This window comes from Aquarana catesbeiana, linkage group LG06, assembly GCF_042186555.1.
Source record: "Aquarana catesbeiana isolate 2022-GZ linkage group LG06, ASM4218655v1, whole genome shotgun sequence".
Classification (NCBI taxonomy): domain Eukaryota; kingdom Metazoa; phylum Chordata; class Amphibia; order Anura; family Ranidae; genus Aquarana; species Aquarana catesbeiana.
The window spans coordinates 116,236,858-116,264,338 of NC_133329.1; the positions used below are offsets into that span (position 1 = coordinate 116,236,858).

The 27,481-nt window shown below is 43.3% G+C and overlaps 1 protein-coding gene across 1 annotated transcript in view; it reads right to left on the minus strand.

Annotated features, from left to right (window-relative positions):
- Positions 1–1,667: 1,667 nt before the first annotated feature.
- BRAT1 (BRCA1 associated ATM activator 1) overlaps positions 1,668–27,481 on the minus strand; it is a 49,020-nt gene continuing 23,206 nt past the window's right edge. Inside the window, exons 12-14 of the mRNA XM_073636706.1 lie at positions 23,383–23,481; positions 20,821–21,011; positions 1,668–3,881 (exon numbers count right to left, since the gene is read on the minus strand). Of these exons, the coding sequence (XP_073492807.1) occupies positions 3,186–3,881; positions 20,821–21,011; positions 23,383–23,481 (986 nt within the window). The 3' untranslated portion in view covers positions 1,668–3,185. The remainder of the gene's footprint in view (positions 3,882–20,820; positions 21,012–23,382; positions 23,482–27,481) is intronic.

Sequence of the window (27,481 nt, forward strand, 5' to 3'; positions counted from 1 at the left end):
CATGATCCCCCCCTTCGGAGACTGGGCCACAGGGCAGTATTCTAACATGATAACGACCCCAAACACACCTCCAGACGACCACTGCCTTGCTAAAGAAGCCTGAGGGTAAAGGTGATGGACTGGCCAAGCATGTCTCCAGACCTAAACCCTATTGAGCATCTGTGGGGCATCCTCAAACGGAAAGTGGAGGAGTGCAAGGTCTCTAACATCCACCAGCTCTGTGATGTCATCATGGAGAAGTGGAAGAGGATTCCAGTAGCAACCTGCGAAGCTCTGGTGAATTCCATGCCCAAGAGGGTTAAGGCAGTGCTGGAAAATAATGGTGGCAAAGAGCGTGTGCGTGTTATACGCCAATACATCAATTTTAGCTGCCGCGGAGGGGGGAGGGATGAGCGCCGTCAGATTACATACAGTGAGAATCTCCTGTTTACTTGGTGGCCTTTGTAATAGGAAGTTCCGTCTCCTGGGCTGCCATTGGACCACTGTTCTCTCTATAATAAAGGATTCTGTCGGCGCTCGTCCTGCCCCCCCCCCTCCCTGTCCCCTCTAGGCTGCAGATGTGCATCGATGAGGCTGCACTAATGGCAATGGCGAGGCTGCTGCATTGATTTGGACTGATGAGGCTGCATTGATGGCAGTGGCGTAGCGTGGGGGGTGCCGTGGCCCCGGGTGCGACATTTAGGGGGGCGCCAGTATGTGTCACTGGCTGCCTCCTCCTAATTTCAAGTTCCTGTGTCCCCTGCGCTCTGGCCGCCATGTTAAGTGTCTGGCGCCCTGTGATTGGGCGTATGGGGGTCATGTGAGGCGTAGGGCTGGCCTGTCCTCGATCGCTCCTGAAGTCCCGCCTCCGCACATGACCCTCCATACGTCCAATCACAGTGCGCTGGACACTGAACATGGCAGCAGGCAGAGCGCGGGGGAGAGAAGCAACAATGTGAGCCGCCGCTGTCTTCTCCTCCTCCTCCGGACCGATGGAGGCCAGGACAAGAAGGTGAGTGAGACTCCTTCGTGCGAGTCGTGTTACTGGCCCGGGGGGGGGGGGGGGGGGCGCGAGAGAGAGACTGACTGTAGGCAGGACAATATCGTGTAGGCTGTGTAGTATAGTGGTCAGTATAGTGCAGTATAGTGGTTAGCATAGTGTAGTTTAGTATGGAGGTCAGTGTAGTGTAGTATAGTGGTCAGTATGGTGGACAGTGTAGTGTAGTGGACAGTGTGGTGGTCAGTGTAGTGTAGTGGTCAGTGTAGTATAGTGGACAGTATAGTGTAGTGGTCAGTGTAGTGGACAGTGTAATGGTCAGTAAAGGAATCGGGTTGGTCATTGTTGAAATCAAGTAGGTTAGTGTAGTGGTCAGTATAGGAATCAGGTAGGTCAGTACTATTGTATTTGAAGGGACTCGGGGAGTGCTAAAAGTCCGCAGGTTAGGGGGCGCAAATTACTTGCCTTGCCCCGGGTGCTGACAACCCACGCTACGCCACTGATTGATGGCACATGTGAGGCTGCAGATGGGCATTAATCAGGCTGCATTGATGGCAATGGTGAGGCTGCAGGTGGGCACTGACCCTTATTTTGCTTCAATGTTCCTTATTTAAAATTAAAGTTTTTTTCCTGAAACTTCCCAAATCACGCAAAGAAAATGCAGACTTTAAAAGTAACAAAGAGGCAACAATTGTGTTAAATTCAATATCCATTTATTAATAAGATAAAAAAATTATAATATAATAACGAAAATCCGTTCCAAAAGGGAGGAGCACCTGATCCAAACAATACCCTAATGAGTTTCCATAGCTTTTTATATCACTCAAATATAAATGGGGGTCATAACCACTGGCGGAGGGTCCTGCTTCTTCAGGATGGAGTGATAAAACACAGTTTTTTGACACTTTAAACCTCTTTCACACAGGGGCAGTTTTCAGGCGTTTTAGCGGTAGAAATAGCTCCTGTAAAGCTCCTCCCATTAATTTCAGTGTGACTTTTCACACTGGGGCGGTGCACTTGCGGGACGTTAGGAAAAGTCCTGCAAGCAGCATCTTTGGGGCGGTTTGGGAGTGTTGTATTTAGTTCTCCCAAAATGCCATGCCCATTGAAAGGAATAAGAAGGGCTTCGGAAGCGCTGCAACACGGGCGTTTTTGACCCCCTCTTTTGGGGTTAAAAGCGTGCCGCATAAACAGCGCCGCTAACGTGGCCGCAGTGTGAAAGGGTAGTGTTTTATCACTCCATCCTTAGGAAGCGGGTGTGGGATGCTCACATCTATAATAGAAGTTCAGATATAGAAACCAGTCAGCCAAGTATGACAGGTAAGTCGCAGACAAGAATCTGAATCATTTTATAGCACACAGAATAAAATGAAGGGCCCTTTGTTATGATGGCCCATTCACACTTGTGTGTTGTGGCAATGCATGTTACCACATTGCACCTACCCATTGTGCGGGGCCATTCAATTTGAATGGCCCCCAATGAATTCTTAAGTACAGCACAACAGAGGGGATTCAATAACACCCTATCTGCAGGTGATATGGCCTCTGCCAGATTAAAAAAAAAAAATCCCTGCCACCTATTTCAGTAGCTTTGCCGACACCTGCAGCACATTCTGGTAGTTGTTAATTGTGTCACTTTCACAACTGTGGCACAAATACAGAGCCAAATTCAAAACGTATTACCTCCAGTTCCTAGATAACATAACTAAAGCTAATTGGGACCAAATGTAAGTTGAGGCTCAGAGATAGACTGTGCAGCAAGTGATGTGTGCCAGCGCTACCTCCTCCCCACCTTTCACTGGTTGTTAGGGATGTAGAGCTGACAGCCTCCTAGTAACCAGTGACACTGACAGTGGGCAAAGCCTGATGGAGGAAGCTGAGGGACTAGTTCCCCATAAGGTCCACTCTCTGACAACAGGAAGATTCCATTGCTAATAACAGGCTGTGTATTGACTATGCATCCTCCCACTGCCTGCTGTCAATCACAAGGAGAGCGGACCTGATGGGGAACTAGCTTCTCTGAATCCCCATCAGGCTCCACCCACCCAGCCACAAAATTGCCCTGCCGTTGTGCTATCTGTGCGGTAGATGCAGCTGCAGGAGTGACATCAGCTGCGCTGCGCATGGAGTGTTTGTATGGGCACTCCAGCTCTTAGTGTGCACCCCAAATTCATGTACCTATATATATATTTATCTCTTTTTCTCGTTCTTAGTAGCAGTCGGCATCTTGCTCCTCTCCACCACACAAAGTGGCTCTGATGTCCTGCAAGAGGGACAGGGGGGATTCCTGGAGATAGTCACTACTCTTTGACAAGGAACACTTCATACCATCCAAATCAATTCTTTCCAAGACGTTGGTCACCCAGTTAGTGTCCAGCTCTTTGCTCCCATTACCTGCATGGGCTGCACTGTGGAGGTGTTTCAGCGTACATTCTAGCCAATCTGTCCTATAAAGCTCAGAGGGAACACCTCTCCCCTCACACAGGGATGGCTTTACAGACAGCAGAATTTCACAGGCTTTTAGTGCCACGGGTCTGTCACAGTCACACAGACAGCTCAGTACAAACTGGAAGAGGGCTACGTGTTCACATCTTAACAAAGCATCTTCTATGGGGAGCATCCTTTTGTTATAAGGTAAGCTTGCTGTGTATGGGCAGCTCTGACAGTTGCTCATTTTAAGTGCCTGAGTTATGTAGTCATTGGCCAGATCCAGCGCATTCACCTTCACTTCCCAATCCAAGTCACCGAGCGTCACTTCCAATACACGAGACACCAGTGACTCTGTGTCATGGATCTCTGCCATGTGACCTTTTTTAAGCCAATCGGTGAAGACCTTTACCACAGCCCTCCTGGGGAATCCTTCAGTGTCCTGACATAAAATGTCCATTAAGGTTGGCACCAGGTTCTGTAAAGGGAATAAAAAAAGGAAATTATTCAAGACTGTTCAGATAAGCACTAGTAAATGCGTGCAGTTCATGTACATAATATTGGGAGTGTAGTTGTTTTGTCAGTGAGAGGGCTTTGCATAGGAGAATAGCAGAGAAGGACAATGGAGACCAATACGCAGGTGCAGAGACTGAAGAGTGGTCAGCAGTGAGAGGATGGAGGAGAATAGACACTGACAAAAGAACTGTTTCTGCTGGGTTTACTGACAGTTTATTAATAGTATAAAAAATATTTCTCCTATTCCCAGCAAGTCATTTATAAAAAAAAATTTAAAAAGCTCTTTACCATCCGAGGTTTCTACTACCTTTGGAAAAATGTCTCAATATGGCAAGCCATTCCAGACTCTTAATTGATAACGCCAGTCTGGCTAGTGATAGAAAGCTTAATTGCTGAACTAGGAAGAATAATTTGAAATTGTCACTTTGCCCACCATCAAAATAACAACAAGAGGAATTTGCTAAGACTGGAGCAGACGTGCATGGCAACCAATCAGTTTTCATTTTCTGTTTCAATAGTTTCAATAGTGTTTTTGGAAAACGAGTAAAAAAGATAATTTAATGGAGCAGCAAATCCTCGTCTGCTCCAAGAATGTAACGGGGAAACATACAAAGGCTTGGTAGAAATGGATGACGACCACAGGTAAGGTCTGCCGTAGGGACCACTAAAATACCTAAACTTGTATCTAAGGAAGACATCAGCTTATTATAAACTACTAGTAAAGCTCATGAAGATCATGAACACGGATATATATCATTACTATAGCTTAATCACAATGAAATAGTACTGATGGTAATAATGTCTTACTCATATTGTGCGATAGTTAAGGCACTTGCAACCATCAAACATTTCAACTGTCCCATATGAGGGACCACATTCCCCAAAATATGCCCAGGATGATCTGGGTTACAAAAACACAATGCCAAGGTTGACAAAGGATAGTGAGAGGAAAAGAGAAGAAGGAAGCAGAATTAGGGGATGGAAAATCCATCTGGGAACCTCCCATCGTTCGACTAGAAAAATAGCTTTATGTATTAGGGGACCTGCAAGAAGGCAAGCCAGGGGGACCATATTTTATCAAAAAGGGATCACTTGTCCCATGGAACACTCACTATCTTTTTGTTCAACATGATCTACGTAAGTTTGCGTTTCATCATTGCTATGTCTATAACAGGGCTTTTCCATGATGTGGCAATGGCAATTTTTGCCCCTAGGAACATAAAATGCATCAGTGCCTGGGTATGTCGAGGTGCGATTTCCACAGTTTTTTTCAGTAGAGCGACCCTAGCGTCCATGACGATGTTAACCCGTGTGACCGAAAATATGAATGAACCATCATCCAGAAGTGGCGAATCTTGTGGCATGTCCACCATATGTGCAGTGGTTTACTAGCCTGGCCACAACCCCTGAAACAGGAGGGTGAAGCTCCTGGATACATTTTGGACAGGCGCTCTGGCAAGTACCATCTAGCAAATACTTTGTATCCTGCCTCAATCAGGGCAACATTAGGGATACCTTTGTGGATTTGTGAACTCCATTTGCGCCAGTCCAGATCCCTCTCCCACGCCACCTGATAACATAATATCAGCTTTCCTTTTTAAAGCTTAACTGAACACGCTATTGTTAGAAACAGATTGGATACTATGCACAGATTGCATAGTAATTAGATTTTAGTAAATTCCAATCCCTCTTGTTAGGACACTAGAGCAAGTGTCTCAAAGATTTCCAAACAAAGGGCCAGTTTACTGGTTGTCAGACTTTATGGTGACCAGATTGTGGTCCTTGGGAGCAGTAATTGTCCTGGAGTCAGAAGTAAACAATGCATCTTTGGTATTAGAGGGAGGAGTAGCACCCCATCATTGGTACCAGTGGAAGGAACAATGCCCCATCATTGGTGTCAGTGGGAGGATTAGTGCGCCATCATTGGTGCCAGTGGAAGGAACAATGCCCCATCATTGGTGTCAGTGGGAGGATTAGTGCCCCATCATTGGTGCCAGTGGAAGGATTAGTGCCCCATCATTGATATCAGTGGGCAGAATAGATCCCCATCATTGGTGTTAGTTTGAGGAATAGTGCCCCATCGTTGGTGTCAATGGGAGAAATAGTGACCCATTGTTGATGTCACCACCAGGAATTATGCCCCATTGTTGGTTGGTATCAGTGGAAGGAATAGAGTCTTGTATCAGTGGTAGGAAAAGTAGCCCAGGGTCAGATAAAGGCGAGCAAAGGGCTGGATCTGGCCACCGGGCTGCAGTTTGGAGACCACTGCCTTACAGAAAGCAGTACATCATATGACAGTGCCCTGATGTAGTGATTGCTCACTGGGCCCAAGTCACATGGAAGGAACCTATTGGGAAGCCTTATTAAGGAATCAGCAGGTCCAGGCCCACCGACACTGTAAATTAGCCCTGAAAATAAATGTAATTTACAAAATTAACACTTTTACCAGTGACCCCCTATGTATACAGTATTTCTTCTTTTAGAATGTCATTACTAATGAAGGCATTTGAAAACTTTGGACTGCTATATAATTGTAATAAATTAAAAATCTAAAAAAAATTGATTGCACATGAGCAATGCTTATGCTGACTCCAATTGCTATATGAATTATTTTTTTTTGTTATATCTTACCTCCTACATTTGCATACAGACCAAGTAGTAAGGCAAAAGTGACAATAATGGGGGTTGAGTTGTAATAAAAAAAATTTTTTTAATTCAATCTGTCTATTCAGGTTATTTTTGGGTAGTTAAAAATAGTTTCAAATATGATTACGGAAATAAATATTATGCAACAATACAAAGAGGTTTTAAATCATGAGAATGAGAGGTGACTGCTGGGAGCACCACAGACATTTATACAGTTTGTTCCACCACCTCTCTCTTTTGCCAACAGGTTTGGTCTTGATATTGAGGACCTTTGTTTTTCAGTCACTTTACAATTCTGTATGAATACAATTCTGACATATAAAAATACTTAATCAAAAAAATATATATATATTTTATATAATTTTCATTAAAAGCTGCCCATGTGCTCCATTCAAGTGAACTTGCCAAGATTCTCGCAAAGTCGGCATTTGTCCATCGGCTTCGGGTGCAGGCATTACAAGGGAAACCGGCATGGATTCCCTCAGGCTTCACAGCCGGTTTCCTACTGCATATGTGCGAGTCGCTCTGCATTTTCTGAATGGTTCCGCCGTCTTCTTTGACGCACACTGGTCCCAGAAGGCAGCAGGGGAAAGGCAGAGGGTCTGGATGTGATGCAGATCATCGCGCGGCGATCTTACCAGGAAGTGGAAGTGAGTACCTGTCAAAACCAGTTACCCGCTGCTCCCCCCCCCAACAAGTGCCAAATGTGGCAGTGGAGGGTGCGAACAAGTGGAGCTTCCTCTTTTGGGTGGAGCTCCGCTTTAAGAGTTGCAGTCTAAGAGAATGATGTCAACAGTCTCCTACAGGCAGAAGAAAGCATTTTCTCATTATCCTCTTGACTCAGTGATCAGACTGCAACATTGTAACAAATCACAAAGTGAAAGGCCCTTTGGTCAGCAAGAGATCTGTAAAAAGATTCTCAGCTGAATCAGAGTAGGATGGGAAGGGTGCTTTTGTGACATCTGTGCCCATTCTCTTTTTACAAACCAGAGCTTTCCAGACCCATGTTGGATCTAGGTGGCTGGATGAAAATGGACATGTACATCAGAACATTTCCCATTACACTTACCAACTAGCCTGCAAAAAAACAAACTGACCCTAACACATTATGTGAAAAAAAAAAAGGGTTTAAGTTACACACATTTGCAAATATATGTGGAAGCTGCACTGCCTCGCAAAGGCTCCTCTGTAAAGTTTGGTCCTAACTCATTAATTTAAGAGTCTCCAAGATGGAGCATATATAGCAGTGGATAAATCAAGGGCAGGTATGCCTGGAGGGAGCCCATTACACCTTAAAGGCACAGGGACACATTAGAAGTCCAGCAAGGGCACAATGGCAGCTGAACACGTCCAAAGTGTCCCCGCACCAAACTATGCAAGAATAGACACCACCCCAATTTCTAACTAGCTTTTAAAGTAAGGTGCGCATGGAATACAATACAAACAAAAGCTTTCCCAGCAAACTTATCAGCTAGCCTGCAAAAAAAAAAAAAAAATGTAAAAAAATTAATCAAATTGGCACTAACAATTTACTTTAAAAACAGAAGTTTTAGAAAAAAAACAGCCCTATATGCAGACAACATGGTCCCTTTTCTCCGTGATTCTGACTTTTCCCTAACTGTGGCTCTATCCATATTAAATACTTTTGCCATGTTTTCTGAACTGCAAGTTAACTGGTGTAAATTTGCCACTTAAAACACCCTCTCCCAATCTAAGAGTCCCTGAAAATTGCCCATTACAGTGGGTGGATAAGGTCAAATACTTCCGTTGCATGTTACTCCCTTACTTCAGACGCTAACACATAGATTACAGGCCTGGCAGAATATTCCCCTATCACTGATCGGGAAAGTCAAGGTACTAAAAATGAAATTTCTTCCCCCTTTCATATATATTTATTTATTCAGGAACTCACCTGTTTGGATCCCAAAGGCTATCTTCAAAAGTATAGAAAGTTTGGTCTTTGCCTTTTTGTGGAGGGGGCGGAATCCTAGGCTCAAACTCCAGGTGCTTCAGCAACCATGGAAACAGGGTGGGCTAGTGGTCCCCTTTGTCCGCTATTTCCTGGCAGGCCAGATAGTCTTTGCCCACAGAAGGTTGACCCTCCCAGAGGAGGATGGCCCCAAGCTAAAAAAGTTAAGAGCCAGTTTTTCAAATCAGCTGCCAGGCAAAGAAAGAGCGAGCGAGAGAAAGATAAAAAAAAAAAAAAAGACATAAAAAAAGAAAAGAAAAAGAAAATGGACAAAAAAAACAAAAAAAAAAGTCTCAGTCAGGCATGTATATGTACAATGAGGTCCCCTCAGCTCCATGGTGTGTAGACTTAGTATAACAGTGGTTCTCAACTCCTATCCTCAGGAATCACTGACAGGCCATGTTTGCAAGATAACTGAAATACATCACAGGTGATATTATTTGCTGCTCAGTGATTGCAGTATTCTAGTCTGCATCTGCCCAAGGTAATAATTAAAATCTGGCCTGTTAGTGGGTCCTGAGGACAAGAGTTGAGAACCATTGTACTATAGGATAACTTTAAAGCGGGATTAAATTAGGATGGGGGAGTAGATTTTTTGTAAAAATTTTCAACAGCGGCATTTTTACAGTGACGAAAACTAACCCACATTTTCGTCCACTGATGACAAAAATTTATTCTGTTAACAAGCGAAAACAAATTAAAAATGTGAGGGAGGGATGTTTACCCTCGTGAACTTCCAGTTTCCACGGAGCTCTGCCTGGGTAGAGCCTGTGAGTGCTTCTGCTCCCAGCAAGTAAGGGAGTCCACAGCGTTTAACAGTTAGCACTGTGTAGAATTACAGGCCTCCTCAGACAACTGTCCAGAGTAGCACTTTGCATTACAGGCATCCCAACAAGAGTCCCGGCCCAGGACCGTCCACAGCAGAGCACTGTGAGTTTGTACATTACAGGCCTCCCCTCAGACCACTGTGTGAATTTCAGGCCTCCTTAGACCAGCGTCCAGAGCACTTTGCATTACAGGCCTCCTCAGACCATCCAGAGTGGCTAAATCTGTATATGTGGTGTTCAGACCTTAATACCATAAATAATAACATATCAGATTATTTTACTCCAGGAGTATATAATTAGTTTAAATTCTTGAGAAATGCTTAAATAATACATTACAATGTAACTAAACCATTAGATGATTTTAGTTGACTAAAATCTACTGGAGATTTTTTGTCGACTAAATATGACTAATACTAAACAAGTGCAGATGACTAAAATGGCATTTTAGTCAAAAGTCTAACTAAAACGAAGTCGAAATTTGATGCCATAATTAACACTGGGGCTGAGGGGGCGATACTTCTACTGGAACATTTTTTCCCCAATGCACAGAATGCAATAAAAAGGTAAAAAAAAACGTTCCGCCTTTAGAAGCACTTTAACACCTTCCCGCCCGGTCTATAGCAGATTGACGGCCTGGCCGGGGTTCCATTGTTCTGACTGGACGTCATATGACATCCTTCAGAACAAGCTGATCGTGCGTGAACCCGGGGGCATGCAGCGCGGCCATCGGTGGTGCGGTGTGTCGCCGGACACACCGCATCTCCATTCATGGTACAGAGCCTATCATGTAGGCTCTTTACCATGTGATCAGCTGTCTAAATAGGAAGTGCCAGTTATCGGCATTCCTCAATTAACGCTGACAGGGCGTGAGTAGAGGAGAGCCGATAACCAGCTCTCCTGGCGGGGTGGGGGGTGGGGTTCTGCACTGATAATCAGTCAGTGGATTTATTATCAGTGCAGCCCCATCAGTGATGCATTTCAGTGCCTCCTCATCTGTGCCGCATATCTCCTCCGTTGGGCGGTAAACTCTGACCTCCCTCTCCCGAGATCGGAACCTGTGTACCATACATAGACACCTATAACCAGATACCCCGGACAACAACATTCCCCACATCACCATGGAGACTATCAGATGGAAACCGTCTTTCACAGGAGACTGGGGGGGGGGTATTTTTTTTTGTTGCCCCTTGTCTCACTTATGCCATTGAAGCAAGACTAAGCCCGGGCTAGAGACCGACACCATGAACCTACACTCTGCAGCTACTCCACTCACGCAGGACACTATGTGCTGCACTAAGGCTCAGATGTAACTAGTTCAATGTGACTCTTCCATCTAGTAGTGCAGAGTTACATGCCATAAAACCCTCTAAAATGTGTGCGAACGATTTTGAGCAGAGAGCTAACTAACATGCAGAATACAGCACATAGGTATGCATTCAGGGAAAGAGGCATAGGCTCCTATGTGAGAACATCTTAACCTGCCCAAAGCTACAGTTGAGAAGATTTCTCTGGGGGCTTCCTGGGATTGAGGATCTGAGGGGGAGACGCAGTTTAGGCAGTGTATTAGAGCTGCTAGCTGACAAAACGTGTTATACACCTGAGATCCCCCCCCCCCCCCCCAAGCAATAGACAACCCTCATGGAGACACCCTGAGCTGAGCAGAGAGCGGAGGGGAATACAACATGACACAGATGTGCCTGAAGCTGCCACTTTTAGGGGAAAAGACCGGAAAGTCGCACTCGGTAGCTGGAGACCTCTGCCATTAGAGAGAGGGGGCAGGGGCTAGACACAGGAAAACTGTTGGGTGACCCCATATAAATGCCCACACTAATGGGGAGTTTAATTATAAGTTTAGTTTGGTTTAGTTCCTTACAATACCACCTGTTTTGATCACAATTGTTGAATATATGCCACAGCTTGCCCAACCGGGGGAGGTAGGGCGAGCTGGGGGTTCTCCTCTTGGCTCTGTCTGACCACTCCTCTAAATAGGAAAAAGCTCAATCCCCAGTTGTTCACTGGCGAGCGTCTTAGCATAGTTTTGCTAATTATTTTTGTTTAGACTGAGGTTACTACCCTATACTGTAACCTTTTCAATCTCTTTCTCTCTCAGACTTTCGTTATCACTACCACTTTCTATTCCTAACACCTCTCCCCCCCTTTATCTCCCCCACCCGTTGTCGCCTCCACTCTAGGAGCATGGACGCACTCAGTAGTATCACTTAATGCGAAGGGACTTAATGTCCCTGAAAAAAGACGAATATTCCTACAAGACATGCATCGTCTCCATGCAGACATTGTCTTTGTGCAGGAAACACAATTCAGAGAAGACAAAATACCATTACTAAAGAACAAATTCTGCCCAGTAACACACCATTCTACATTCCCGACAGAGAAAGCTAGAGGTGTCTCTATCCTACTATCTGCATGAGTACCATGGACATACCCAGACAGATGCAGAGGGACGCTCCCTATTTCTGAAGGGCATGGTTGGCGGAGTCAGGTTAACACTGGCGAATCTTTATGTCCCTAATAGTCAACAGGGCGTCTTCATTAGCTGGCAACTTAAATCACTCCTCGAGTTCACAGAGGGTCACTTAATACTTGGAGGGGATTTCAACACTCCATTAATCCCTACAGAAGATACCTCATCGGGGTCCTCGTCAATTCTGCCTGGCACCCGAAAACGCATTACAAAATCCCTTCATAACACACAATTGGTAGATGTTTGGCGCCTATTTTACCCCGGTGAACGAGATTATACTTTTTTCTCCACACCACATCAAGTCTACTCCCGCATCTATTATTTTCTGATCCCATACACCCAACTACACGCGGTACGAGATACCTCCATAGGTTCCATAACATGGTCTGATCACGCCCCAGTAATTCTCTCCTATGCCCTATATGATAACCCCACAGCTAGAAGTAAGACATGGAGACTGAATGAAAGTCTCCTACAGGAACAAGACGTACTAACAGATCTCACTAAAGAACTAAGACACTACTTCCAAACCAACGACAGCGCCATAGAGACTGTACGGGAAGCACACAAGGCAGTAATCAGAGGCGTACTTATTAGACATGACGCTAGGATTAAACGTCAGCGTAACATACAATTGACCACCCTTTTACAGAACCTGCAGACCGTAAAAGCTAGGCACAAACATGCCCTGTCCCAATCGTCAACAGGGGAACTTAACGCTATACGTAAACAAATCACTGACCTATACTATAGAGCCAAGGCGGCAATTCAGGTCTGTCGTAAACAAGTATATGAGTCGGGCAATAAGTGTGGTAGAATGCTGGCCCAATGGCTTCGCGCACAGAAACTAGCTTCCTACATACCCCACATTACGACCCCAGCTGGTCATAAAACCACTCTACCTCAACACATTACGTGGGAGTTTCAACTATTCTACGAATCTCTATATAACCCATGCACGAAGAACCCCTCTCACGAGCAAATAATGGAGTATATATCCGCATCCCAGATGCCCTCATTGCCGGAAGGCATAGGTGAACTACTAGAAGAACCCATTACAATCTCATAACTTCAATTAGTTATAGGGAACACTAAACCAAGGAAAGCGCCGGGACCCAACAGCTTTACGCTCCAATACTACAAGACCCTACTCCCCTCCCTGGGTGGACACATGGTCAAACTTTTTAACAACCTGAACACAGGGACAACACTTCATGAGACCACCCTCCAAGCCCACATAGCAGTAATCCCAAAAGAAGGCAAAGACCCCTCCCTATGTGGGAGCTATAGACCCATCTCCCTTTTGAATACTGACCTTAAACTGTTTACTAAGATCATCGCAACTAGAATACAGCAACACCTCCCCACCCTGATTCATTTAGACCAGGTTGGCTTCGTCCCACATAGAGAGTCCAGGGACAACACAACTAAAGTTCTTAACCTACTTCATGTAGTAAACACTACTAAGACACATTTTCCTAGGAATGGATGCAGAAAAAGCCTTCGACCGTGTTCACTGGCCTCTCATGTTCTCGGTATTGCGGCATATAGGTCTGGGAAGTAAGATGGTCAATTGGATTCAGTCCATTTACTCCGACCTGTCGACCAGAGTCAGGGCTAATGGGGTCCATTCAAAACCCTTTAAGATCAGCAACGGGACTAGACAGGGATGCCCCCTATCACCTCTTATTTGCCCTGTCCTTAGAACCCTTTCTGTGTCACGTACGGCTAAACCCAGACGTTACAGGTGTTAGTGTGGGAAACTTGCCAACAAAAAGTATCAGCATATGCAGGCGATATGATGTTTACACTTACAAAACCACATATATCACTCCCATATCTGTTACGTGAATTTGAAATATACGGAGCACTGTCCAACCTAAAAATCAATTTTACCAAATCGGAAGAGATGGGGGTTGGTATACCACTACCACAACTTCGCCACCTCCAAACAGCCTTTAAACTGAAATGGACAGATACTGCTTTGAAATACTTAGGCACTGCTATCCCATCAAAGTTCTCCAAAATATTTGAACTAAATCCCCCCCCTCCCTTCTTAAATCGGTCCAGACTCTCCTCAATAACTGGCATACAGGCCTCCATTCGTGGTTTGGCCACTGTAACGTAGAGAAAATGAGCATCCTCCCTATATTTCTATATCTTCTTTAGGCATTGCCTATCCAAATTCCAGCAAGCTACTTTAAATGAACACACTCACTATTTATAGAGTTCATCTGGGCCCGCAAAAGACCAAGACTATAAGCAGGACACTGCTTTCACTACCCAAACAACATGGGGGCTTAGCAGTGCCAGAAATACGTACCTACTATTATGCAACACATCTTAGCAGGCTTATAGACTGATGCAGACACCACGATGCTAAGCTATGGCCTCATCTGGAACAGTCACAAAGCCCGGTTCCACTTCACAGGGCGCCGTGGTGTTATGCATCACTACCTGTCTTAAAAGACACCTCTTATCGGTCCTACCGCACACATTTGCGCTAACCTACTCTCCCGGGCTGCTATCTCATCTACGAACTCGCCCCTAACCCTGATTCTAGGCAACCCACAATTTACGCCCGGAATTTACGACAGGATCTTTCTGAACCTAATCAGATCAGGTCACTACCAAGCCTCACACTTCCAGACTATGGGTATATGGGTATCCATAACAGAACTCAGGGACCCCACAGGCCCCTTTCGCCTAGATTTTCTGAGAGCTCTCCAGCTAGGCCATTTCTTGAAATCCTTACCATACACTATAGACACTAGCCAACTGCTCACGACCTTTGAGGATTGCTGTTCAGAGAATGGACCCCTACCACATACACTCTCACTCGTATACAACCTGCTGATCACACCCTCAGACGATTTCCAAACCCCAGGTGGGAAAGGGAGTTAGATCGCCACTTTAACCCAAACCAGCACCTACACATATCTTCCATTTGTACAAAGGTACAGGAGACCAATTTTAAAATCTTGACGCGATGGTATAGAACCCCGGCACAACTACATAAATAATTCCCCTTGACTTCCGATCTTTGCTGGCGATGCCAGACCGAGCAAGGAACTCTTCTACACATTTTCTGGTCATGCCCTAAACTGGAAGACTTTTGGAGGAAAATACGTCAAATTATGCAAAAGTTCACAGAACGTACTATTCCGGACGATCCGGCATTCTTCCTCCTACATTGTATAAAGACCCCAGCGAAATATAAAATAATAATATAAAAAATCCGTGATCCGCCACCTTCTCGATGCTGCCAAGACATGCATTCCCTTTCTCTGGAAATCGCCCAACCCACCGACTATTGAACTATGGCTTAGAAAAGTCATGGACATAAACAAAATGGAAGACCTTATTGTAGTATGGGTGTAACTTTAGTTATTGAATTACAAGAAACTTAGTAATAGTTTTAAGGTGATTACTTATATATATATATATATATATATATATATATATATATTTCTATATATGTAAAATGTATGTTTCTGAGCTAACAGATGGTCATTCACAGAGGGTCACATTGTCTCGGGTTAGGCTTTGTTAGTACCAGACAAAACCAGCTTTTTCGCGCCGTCCAACTAGCCTTTATAAGGTAAGACAATAGAGCAGGGCAGTGAACTGCGCTGAGGACGTAAGAGGTCCCAGATCTTGAACAGACTGTCGGCTTCCAGAACTATCTGAAAACTCAGAAGTTGAGAGGTTCCCTGGATTGAATGCTAAATTTATCCTGTATTGTAACATCTGTAATACATCTTTAATCGAAGCTAAGTAAATCTCTTTTATTACATTCTTTGTTTTGTGTGTTTTAATCATTGCATTTATTGACCACATATCTAAAAGGGTAAATATATAAATGAATCTATGAATAAATGTAACACAGAATTTAACCCCTTGTTACATAATGGCGCTGTGAGCAGGATATTTAACCCTTTCAGTGCTGGTTTGAAGTGCAGTGATTAATCCTAGTAATACTGTTGTGAATTGTAATGTTTTTTTTTTGACAAGTGGGAAACTGTATTATTAGTGTGCACTGTGATGGGAGGTTTGTTGCTAGCTTTGCTTTGGTGGCAGTTAGTGGCAGATATGTTTAACTGGATAAAAGAAGTGAAGGGGGGAGACAGTCGAAAGAGCCCCATCTCAGAGTTGTCAGATTCTAGACGCTGGTCTACTCTGGCTCGTGAATTGATCAAGTATCAGGATGCATTTAAAGTGGAAGACCCCCGCCACTGTCTCCTGATTCTTGATTTGTTTCGATATTCAAAATCGGAACAGAAAGCTGCATCTATATTAGGATGGATATTTTTGCAGGCATTGAAACAAAAAGGGGGTAGATGGTCGAATGTTTCCACTCATTGTGTGCTTAGCGAGCCCCCGGCAAGCTTTAGATTTTTTGAGATATAGAACAGATGAGCTGATGACCGCGTTAGGTGGACGAGTGGCCCTTTCGCTGGTGCTCACATAATTGTTCTTTGAGGTTTGAAAACGATGAGCAGAAAACAGGTAGGAAAAGGAAAAATATGACCTGTATTGATGTTTAGATTGTGATTACTGCAGTAATATATGTGTTGAGTTTAAATGTTGAGCTCGTTTGTTGGTTGTTTAGCTAGCTATTGGTGAGGAAAAGTTGCTTGTATGGATGATATGTAAAATGCATTTGGCTACTGATGTTTAAGTGAGTTTTTGTATGTTTAACTGAAAAGATCAGTTAAACATACAGGAATGGCTGCAGCTTTCAGCTCCCCCCCCCCTCCCCGGACAATGGACAATAGTCCAGCATGTGGTGAAAGGAACTGCAGCTGTAGACTGCTTGTATTTGTGAGAGCTTAAGAGAGGGGGACAGAGTTTGTTGCAGCTATTCCCCCTCAAACCCCCCCCAGACAATGGACAATAGTCCAGCATTTTGTGAAAAGAAGAGCTGCAGCTTTAGACTGTATTTGTGAGAGTCTGCTTGAATGAGACGATCCCTAAGAGAGGGGGACAGAGTTTGTTACAGATATTCCCCCTCAACACCCCCCCCCCCCCCCCCCCCCGTAAAAAAGCTAATGCCTGTGATAAAACAGGACAGTGCTGAACATCTGAGAAATGTCTAATCATGTTGAAAAAATAACATCCCAGTTGAAATTGTTAGTTTTGTTAAAATCTAGGATTATTTGAAACAAAGAAAGTAAATGGCTGATTGATGTTAACACCCTTTAAAAATCCTGAATAGCAGTCATGATTATTATAATTTTATTGGTGAATGTAATAAAGTGTCATGTTCTAGGATACAACACTAATGTTTTTTATTTAAGTTTTTCGTTAATACAGAAGGAACCAGATCTATTCCTAGAAGTTTCGTAGATCTGTATGGTATTGAACAAGAGGTTGCAATAGAAACATCAATATGAGTTTGGTGATGTATAATGTTTGTGCACAAATGTAATGAACACCATATAATGTTCTTGTGAATTATTTCAACCATGGTTAATGACAACTTTGAATGGACGTCCTTTAATGAAAATCCACGTGGTGATAATTAATTACGTAATATGAGCTCAATTAATAAGGGTAATAAAAGTGCACTCATAAATAACAGAAATAATGGCCATATGTTTTGTTGTTTGTGGAAAGTGTTGGTTAAATGTGTTTGTTGCTAACTATTTGTTACTTTCTAGGAAGGAACGGTAAAAATATCACACTAAATACCTTTTTATTTTGTTTAGTTCCTAGACAATATTAAACAGCATCAACCCACCTGTCTGATATGGTTTGATGTCCAAGAACTAAAGATGAAGATTACAGTCAAACTAAATAATTTATGTTGTTTTTGTTGTTATTTTTATGCAATATGCAAATGTACTGAAAGTTTTCATTGGAACTGATTGTAAACCAGAGCAGCTAATACTCTCGATGCTGCATAATAGATTTATAAGGGTTTCCTCTGATTGAGTTGAATTTAAAATGATATAGAACAAATAATGTTTGAATAATGACAGCAAGATTGTTTTGATATCTGGAATGATATAATACTTGAAATGGTTTGAAGGGTGTAAGAATACCCAAACATTTACATATTGTTCTTTTCTGTGTATATGTAAGCTAAATTATGGCGGCATCTACTTCTGTATATTCTGCCATAATTATTTTGGTACCACTGTGGGAGTGTGCCTGGGGTTTTACATATAAAGTACATTTTTCTGCATGATTGACCGTTTAAATTTAAAAATATCATTTTGTTTTTCAAGGAAAAAAAAAGTACTTATGTCTACTTATAACTGTACATTTAGGTTAATATTATTGCACTGAACACAATTTTTAAGTCTATTAACATGAGGTGTTCTAGTGTTCTATATATGGTCAGTTATATCTGACACTCAGTGATTCTTTGACCACCCTGTTCTATACACCTGGTTGAGTTTTCATAAAATTTTCTTGGTAAAGGAAAAAGAGTTATAAAATAGGTTCTTAGGTTTTGTTTTCCTCAATTCTCCTTGATTGCTTGGGGGTGGGACTGGCATGTAGAATACAGTGACACATATGCATGGGCATATTATATGCACATATTGGGATCAGTGTAGACAAAAGAGCCAGTTAGCCTGCCAGAATGTCTTTAGAGTGTGGAAGGAGATCAAAGTGCATAGAGGAAACACACATGAACTAGTTTAAAGTTGGGCCTATAATTTGAGACAGAGTAGTGTATAGTTCAGGTGGGGGATGAGTAATATACCTGTAATAATATTTCACCTTTAATGTAGAAAGCTGAGTTTTTCAGTGTTAAGACAGATCACTAATGATTATCGATTTGCCTGTTCAGAAATCTATAATGGACTATATGGGCATTGTTGATAATTAAGGAATGTTGGACTGACATATTTGGTAACACACCTGTCATGATGTCAACTAGAAGCATATTGGAGAAAAGAGACAAACACTTTTGACAGCAGCAACGGTCTATAAAGTCTTTACCAATGATCAGCAGCTGAACTGTTGGTGCAAGTTCCACCTGTTCTGAGGGTCGAGTACCTGAACTGTTCCATCCGCTATCATGGTTAAGTACCTGAATCTGATGGTGAAGTACTTGAACTGTTTTATCTGCTCTGATGGTCATGTGCCTGAACTGTCTGTAGAAGTTCCAGCTACTATGTGGTTATGTGCCTGCACGTTTGTGACTTGTGAGCTGCAATAGTCCGAAGGATATGGACTTTGTATTCTACAGTTCTTTCAGTTCTACAGTGTTTCAAGTGTTATGCTGCAGCTGCAATCTGGTAACCGGATGTCTAAGACTCTGCTGTCCATCACCAGATATGGAGGACTTTGACAAGTATCTATGCGTTTAAACTCTTGGAAAGGGAACTTTGATGCTCATGCCTGTACTTTCAAAAGGAAGTTTGGTGTTATTCTGTTAGTCCAACATATAGTTGTTTTTATAAGCCTGGACATTTTTTATATTTTTCAGCCCTAACATAGCAGAATGAGATTTCCTGGACAGGTAAATCAGACAGAGAAAGTGGGTCAAGAGATAGAACTTTAGATAAATAAGACGAGGTGTGGAAGGATGTAAAACTGTTATACATTGATTTACATGTGGAAAATACCCAAGGGGTGGGATATATGGGACCATATTTAATAATGAGGAGTGTTTCGCAAACATACTTATAATACTGGAAATGTGAAGGATGACATTAATGAAGTCAGAAATGTTTATATTGGAGTACAAGCGAAAGGACTACCTTAAGTAGAACATCTTGATATATCTATAAGTAATCCTGAGTATTATAAACTAAACTAGGAATCTTGTAAGTCAAGGGGTGGAATGTAGTATGGGTGTAACTTTAGTTATTGAATTACAAGAAACTTAGTAATAGTTTTAAGGTGATTACTTATATATATTTCTATATATGTAAAATGTATGTTTCTGAGCTAACAGATGGTCATTCACAGAGGGTCACATTGTCTCGGGTTAGGCTTTGTTAGTACCAGACAAAACCAGCTTTTTTGCGCCGTCCAACTAGCCTTTATAAGGTAAGACAATAGAGCAGGGCAGTGAACTGCGCTGAGGACGTAAGAGGTCCCAGATCTTGAACAGACTGTCGGCTTCCAGAACTATCTGAAAACTCAGAAGTTGAGAGGTTCCCTGGATTGAATGCTAAATTTATCCTGTATTGTAACATCTGTAATACATCTTTAATCGAAGCTAAGTAAATCTCTTTTATTACATTCTTTGTTTTGTGTGTTTTAATCATTGCATTTATTGACCACATATCTAAAAGGGTAAATATATAAATGAATCTATGAATAAATGTAACACAGAATTTAACCCCTTGTTACACTTATCCTCACAGCCAGACATCAGAGAGAAAAATATTCCAAAACCTGGACCCTGTGGAATCTGTTTGTGTTTTTGGACGAGGGCCAGTCCCTCATGGGAAATGACACATGAACCTGACTTCTAGGGCTCCTCTTCTTGTGAATATCTTCTTTATCTAAATTTTATGTCGTCTGATGTCCACACCGAACCGGACGAAAGTTGGGATGCTCTGCGGACTTAAGTCCATGTCCCCCCTCCCCCCCCCCTCTCTATCCTTGACCCCTAACCTCTCTAATCCTCCTACTCTATACTTCGCTCTTCTCTTCTTCTTCTTGCTCTCTATATTTTGATATTATAAATAAGACCCATGGGACAACTCACCAGTTTATATTACATGCTTTCAGAATAGACCTGAAGGGGTAGTGGAATATATGCTATACTGAGACTGGTGATTTTAGAAGCCAGAACAGTACGAGGAGATATGCTCCCAGGTTATACACCTGCCTGGAGATAAACCCTACCCCTCACATGGAGATATGTATACTGCTGTGACATGTTATACCGTTTATATTCATACATTACGTTGATGTATCACTCTTTCTTACTTGGACCCCAAGGGTCTTGTCTTTTATTCTATTCTAAATAAAAAATTAGAAAAAAATAATATTCAGAGACACTTACTTCTTTCTTCAAAGCTTCGATGGACAAGATACTGCTGAAGGCAGATGTGGGGTTAACATAAGCAATATTGGCTATTTGTCCCATGCAGGTCACGGCACTTGCTCGCACATAACTTTCTGGATCCTTGAGAAGGTCTAGAGCCAGCTGCAAAAGTCCAGAAGAACTCAAAGTCTGAAGAACATCTCCATACTCTAACAAAAAAAAAACAAAAAAAAAAAACATGATTTCAAAGAATCTTAAATTACCACTTGAAATGTTGTACAGGACAGACTGCATTTCTTAACTTTACGGTGCCTCTGCTGTTCCCTAAATTTTGTATGTTTTATTTATTTTTGTTATACATGACAAAGGATTACCAAAACACAAAAGGGAAGCGTCACTGCTGTCATGACTTATTCATATTCTCTAAACACAAAATGAATTACTGTCAAAACAGCTGAAAATGTTGAAAGCAGACTGGGGCTCCACTTGCTGGCGGGACAAAAGACTGCACAATGTTTCTATGATTTTGAAGAATAAATATATTTTTACAAAAATGTTCTGACCATGATAAAGAAAATAATGAAAAAAAAATATATACACACACATTTCCCATAGTGTGGGTATAAGGTAGAAACAGAAGTCTCCCAGTAAACTCCGATAAGTATTCATTAACCAGAGTTGCACTGCCGCAAAATGGCCCTGTGGCCACTGGGGGCACGTGCTCGCCCTCCGAGCGCCTGGCGGTCACGATCACCGCCGGGGTTCAGCGATCGCCACTGACACACGGAGAACCGGGATCTCTGTGTGTAAACACACAGTTTCTGGTTCTCTGAGGGGAGAACAGACAGATTGTCTGTTCATACAGAGTATGAACAGCGATCTGTCATCTCCCCTGCACAGTCCCCTCCCCCCTTCAGTTAGAACACACACTAGGGAACACATTAACCCCTTGATCGCCCCCTAGTGTTAACCCCTTCACTGCCAGTGACATTTTTACAGTAATCAATGCATTTTTATAGCACTGATCGCTGTATTAATGCCAGTGGTTCCAAAAATGTGTCAAAATTGTCCGATGTGTCCTACATAATATCGCAGTCCTGATAAAAATCGCAGATCGCCACCAGTACTAGTAAAAAAAAATAAAAAAATAATAAAAATGCCATAAAACTATCTCCTATTTTGTAGACGCTATAACCTTTGCGCAAACCAATCAATATACGCTTATTGCGATTTTTTTTACCAAAAATATGTAGAATACTACATATCGGCCTAAACTGAGGAAAAATTTTTTTTTTTTTATATATTTTTGGGGGATATTATAGCAAAAATATATGTTTATAAACGCAAAAAATAAAAACCGCAGAGGTGATCAAATACCACCAAAAGAAAGCTCTATTTGTGGGAAAAAAACGGACGTCAATTTTGTTTGGGTGCAACGTTGCACGACCACGCAACTGTCAGTTAAAGCGACGCAGTGCCGAATCGCAAAAAATGCTCTGGTCAGGAAAGGGGTAAAATCTTCTGGGGCTGAAGCGGTTAAAAAATATTTAAGATCCATTTCACACTGAGGCAGTTTTCAGGTGTTTTAAATCTAGGAATAGCACCTGAAACCTGCCTCCCATTCATTGCAATGTGTGCTTTCACACTCGGACGGTGCGCTTGCAGGACGTTAGAAAAAGTCATCTTTGGGGCGGGTTGGGAGCACTCCCAAAACGCCCTGCCCATTAAAAGCGATTTGAAAGTGCCGCAAAACGGGTCTTTTTTCTGTGTTTTTAAGGTCCTGTTATCACAGAACCTTAAAAAAAAAAAAACGGCCCGAAAAGCGCCACTAAAGCACCAAAACGGCAGGAGCTTTAGCGGCACTGCAGTGTGCAAGTGACCTAAAGTATAAGTTCACCTTTATGTTACACCCATATTTAGGGTGCAACATCTTGACCATCCACCACCTCACCCGCCGATCAGCCTCCTCCCCGTAACAGTGGGCGGGGGGTATTCTCCCTGCACCCGTCATCACAATTTAAAATAAAAGTGCAACTGTGCGAGGCTCTGCCCACACAGCCACGTCAATCATTCAAAGAGTTCTGTGAATTAATGAACTACAACTATCGTCAGCCATTGCAGCTGATGGCTTGTAGTTCTCAAAGAACTGTAAGGGTGCTGGTGAGTGATCTCATAGTCCATTGAGCTTCCTGAACGTCAGAACCTGCCTGTCCCTTTTGGAGGTGTGTGCAGACAGTGTACCGAGAGTCTACAAGAGCCTGACATTGCACCCACAATCTGCTGATAGCAGAGGAGATATAAATGGGCGTGCATATGTTTACTACAATCACTCCACTGTAGTCCCAGGCTCTCCAGAAGAGTGAGAGAGCCCAGGAACCGCTATGGGCGGCGGGAGGGGAGCAGCTCTTCTCAGTACCATAAAAGTGATCTGCCCAAATTACTTTTACTTAACAGATGATCGCTGGCTGTAAAAAAAGGACACCAAGCTCATGGCTGTTGCTGAGAGGCCTAATATAGGAGTACAATGGTCAGAAAGTGGTTAAACTAACCCTAACAATTCATGTATATGATCTGCTATACCTTTATCAAAGCTCAGAAGATGAGTGATGAATTCTAGAGTACTATCTCGGACTTCCCAACAGGGACTGCACAACCGTTTCATTAGTACTGGACAAAGACCTAAAAAAAAAAAAAAAAAAAATTAATGAGAACATAAATGAAATTCAGCATAGTGTTACACAATAAGCTGGTTAGTTTATTATGTTAGTGCCCAATCAAGGTATAGTGGGAGAGTTTTGTACATAACAAAAGCACCTAGAGGGCCAAAAACTTGGCGTTTTTGTATTGACTTCAGTACTTTCAAACATCTCTAACCTAGAACTGTTACTTTTAAAGTGTAGGTTCAGCAAAACCTTTTTAGTTTTGAATAGGTCGAGAAAGGGTTAGAACACCTCTGATGCGTTTTAGGCCCATTTCACACTACCGCAACTTCAAAGTCACACGATTTTACTGCTATGCCCCTTTCACATTTGTGTGACCTGAAAGTCACGCAATTTTTTTGCGACTTGAAGCAATGCCTAGGTAATGTTGAGGTCTATGGACCTCAAGTCACATCAAAGTCGGAGCAAAGTAGTGCAGGGACTACTTTGAAGTTGCACAGATATGAATGGTACTCACTGAAAATCATTGGGTACGACTTGACATGCGACTTTGCAGTCCCAAGTCGCAGGACAAGTCGCACAATTGTGAAAGGGGTCTTAGAGTTATTTCCTCTCCTTTCCTGTTCTGCTTATAAAGGTTTTGCCAAACAGGAAGTGAGGGAAAATCAGCAACAGGGATAGTCTGACAGGGGTTCTGGTCTACACCTATACATACATACATTTCTGTCTGTCCAGATAGCAGTAACATCTCACAATTTCTTTACCTCTCTATACTGCTATACTATGACAGAAAGGTGATAACTATCCTACGTATTAAACCAGGGGTCTCCAAACCTTTCAAACAAAGAGCCAGTTTACTGCCTTCGGACTGTAGGGGGGCCAGGAGGAGGAATCTTCTGTTTCAAACCGTAAGCTTGAATAATCAATTGTTGAATCCATTTAGAAATGGTAGCTTTTGACGCTGCCTGTCCTCTACTGGGACCCTCTGACAGCACGAACAAAACATCCGTTTTGCGAATCTGCGCAGCTGCTTCCAGATAGGCCTTGACTGCTCTCACTACATCCAAAGAATGTAGCGATCTTTCTTCCGGAGAACAGGGATCTGGAAAAAAGGAAGGCAGAACAATGTCTTGGTTTAGATGAAAATCTGAAACCACCTTCGGTAAAAAACTAGGATGAGGGCACAATACCACTCTATCCTTGTGTACAATCAAATAAGGCTCTTTACAGGAAAGAGCTGCTAATTCTGATACTCTTCTAGCAGAAGAAATGGCTACCAGAAAAATTAACTTCCTTGTCAACAAGACCAAAGGAATCTGATGTATTGGTTCAAAAGGCTGTTTCTGTAACACAGACAGAACCAAGTTCAAGTCCCTGGGTTTTAGGGGCGCCTTAACCGGAGGATTAAGACGCGTCACCCCCTGCATAAAGTTTCGGACCAAAGAATGCGAAGCAAGTGGCCGTTAAAATAATACTGATAAGGCCGAGACCTGGCCCTTGATGGTACTCAAGGCCAGCTTCATCTCTAATCCCATTTGTAGAAAATCAAGAATTCTACCTATCACATATTTTCTGGGATGCCAACCTCTGGATTCACACCAGGATACATAAGCTTTCCAGACTCTATGATAAATCATCCTGGAAGCTGGCTTCCTTGCATTGATCAAGGTAGATATCACAGGACCTGAAAGCCCACGACTCTTCAGAACGTGGGTCTCAATAGTAAACCGTCAAATTTAGCGTAAGGCAGGATGGAACACTGGACCCTGAGATAACAGGTCTGGGCGTACCGGTAGTGTCCACAGGGAACCCACCGTCATCTTTACTATTTCCGCATACCACGTCCTTCTGGGCCAAGCGGGGGCCACCAGAAGTACTGACTTCCCTTCCTGCCTGATCCTGCGAAGGGTCGTGGCAGTAGCAGAATAGGCGGGAATGCATAAATCAGTGAGAACAGATGCCACGGAATCACCAACGCATCCGTCCCGCATGCAAGAGGATCTTTTGTCCTTGCCACAAATCTGTCTAACTTTTTGTTGAATCGGGATGCAAAGAGATCTACATCTGGAACCCCCCATCTTTGGCATATGGCCCAAAAGATGTCGGGATGCAGAGACCATTCTCCTGGAAGTAACTGCTGGCGACTTAAATAGTCCGCCTGCCAGTTCTCTATCCCTGGAATGAAAACTGCCGATATGCATGGCACATGCTTCTCTGCCCAGACTAAGATCTGGTATACCTCTTTTTGAGCAGCTCAGCTCCCGGAGCCTCCCTGATGATTGACATAAGCCACTGCTGTGGCATTGTTGGACTGGATCCTGACCAGGCAACCCTGTAGCCTGATAGTCCAGGCCTTTAGGGCTAGATATACCGCACGGATCTCCAGAATGTTGATGGGTAAGGTCCTCTCGGTTCTGGACCATACCCCTTGAACCGCAGACTGTTACAGAACTGCTCCCCAACCCGACAGACTGGCATCTGTTGTTACCACCGTCCAGGTAACCGGTAGAAAGGATTTCCCCTTCTGCAATTGAGGCTCTGATGCACCACATGAGGCAGGTACATCGGAAAATCTAATGCTTGAACCTTCTTGTTCCAGGCCGACAGAATACTGTGTTGCAGCAGTCTTGAATGAAACTGAGCATAGGGAACTGCTTCGAATGAAGACACCATCTTTCCTAGCAGCCTCATACAAAGGCGGACAGAAGGATCCTTCTTGGTCCTGACTGCCAGAATCAGCTCCCTGAAAGCAGTGATCTTTGCCTGAGGTAGAAATACTTTCTCCTGGCTTGCATCTATGATCAGACCCAAATACTCCAGTCTTCTTACTGCTTTTAGGGAATATTTTTCTAGGTTGAGGATCCAACCTAGGTGTTCCAGATACTTGACTGTGGTCCTCAAGTTCCCGTTCAAGGAGGCTACCGACTGGTCTATCAAGAGCAGGTCATCCAGATATGCTATGACAGCTATACCCTGAGCCCTTAATCTGGCCAGAGGAGGAGCCAAGACCTTTGTGAACACTTGAGGTGCAGTGGCTATACCAAAAGGCAGAGCCACAAACTGGAAATGGCGCCCTCCTATCTCGAAGTGCAGAAACTTCTGATGAGCAGGAAATATGGGCACATGCAGATAGGTATCCCTGATGTCTATTGATGCCAGAAATTCTCCTCCCTGCAGGGTGGAGACTACTGTCCGAATTGATTCCATGCGAAAGGACTGAATCCTTAGGAATCGGTTCAGATCCCTTAAACGCAGAATGGGTCTGACATCCCCATTTGGTTTTTGGACCATGAAAAGGTTGGAATAAAAGCCCAATCCCTGATCCTTCGCGGGAACCACCATAATGACCTCCTGCGACAAAAGTCGCTTTAACGCTAGAAGGAGCGACTTTTTCTCTGGATCTCTGGGGACACTTGATCTCTTGAAACTCCAGCTTGTACCCTAAGGTTACCGTGGAGATTACCCAACTGTCCTGGAAGTCCTCCTGCCAGAGCCTTGAGAACTGTCGCAGTCTTCCCCCCACTCGAGCGAGCGGGGGCGCCCCTTCATAAAGAGGTCTTAGTGCTTTGCTTAGTAGGCTTCTTCCCCCAGAACTTCTTTTGTCCCTGGGGTTGACTCTTGTTTCTTGTCCCAGACGGAGGAGGCCGTCGAGACTACCTGGAGGCTGATGCCCCTGGCGCTGGGGAAAGAGTCCGTTTGAAAGAGGGACGTTTACTCTTCTTCTTAACAGGTAAGAGAGTGCTTTTCCCACAAGAGATTCTCTTGATATAGTTATCCAAGTCTTCTCCAAACAACCTTGCACCATGAAATGGAAACCCAGCCAGCAGTTTCTTACATGGTGCTTCGGCTGACCAATTTTTCAACCATAGGATTCTACGTATATGCACCAACCGCAGTGAAAGACGAGAGGTTTGCATGATAGAATCTCTGATGGCGTCAACAACATAAGGCCGCTGGAAGGTTAGCCAACCCCTGGGCCTGCTGTTCAGGTAAAACTCTGATGACCTGCTTAACATGGT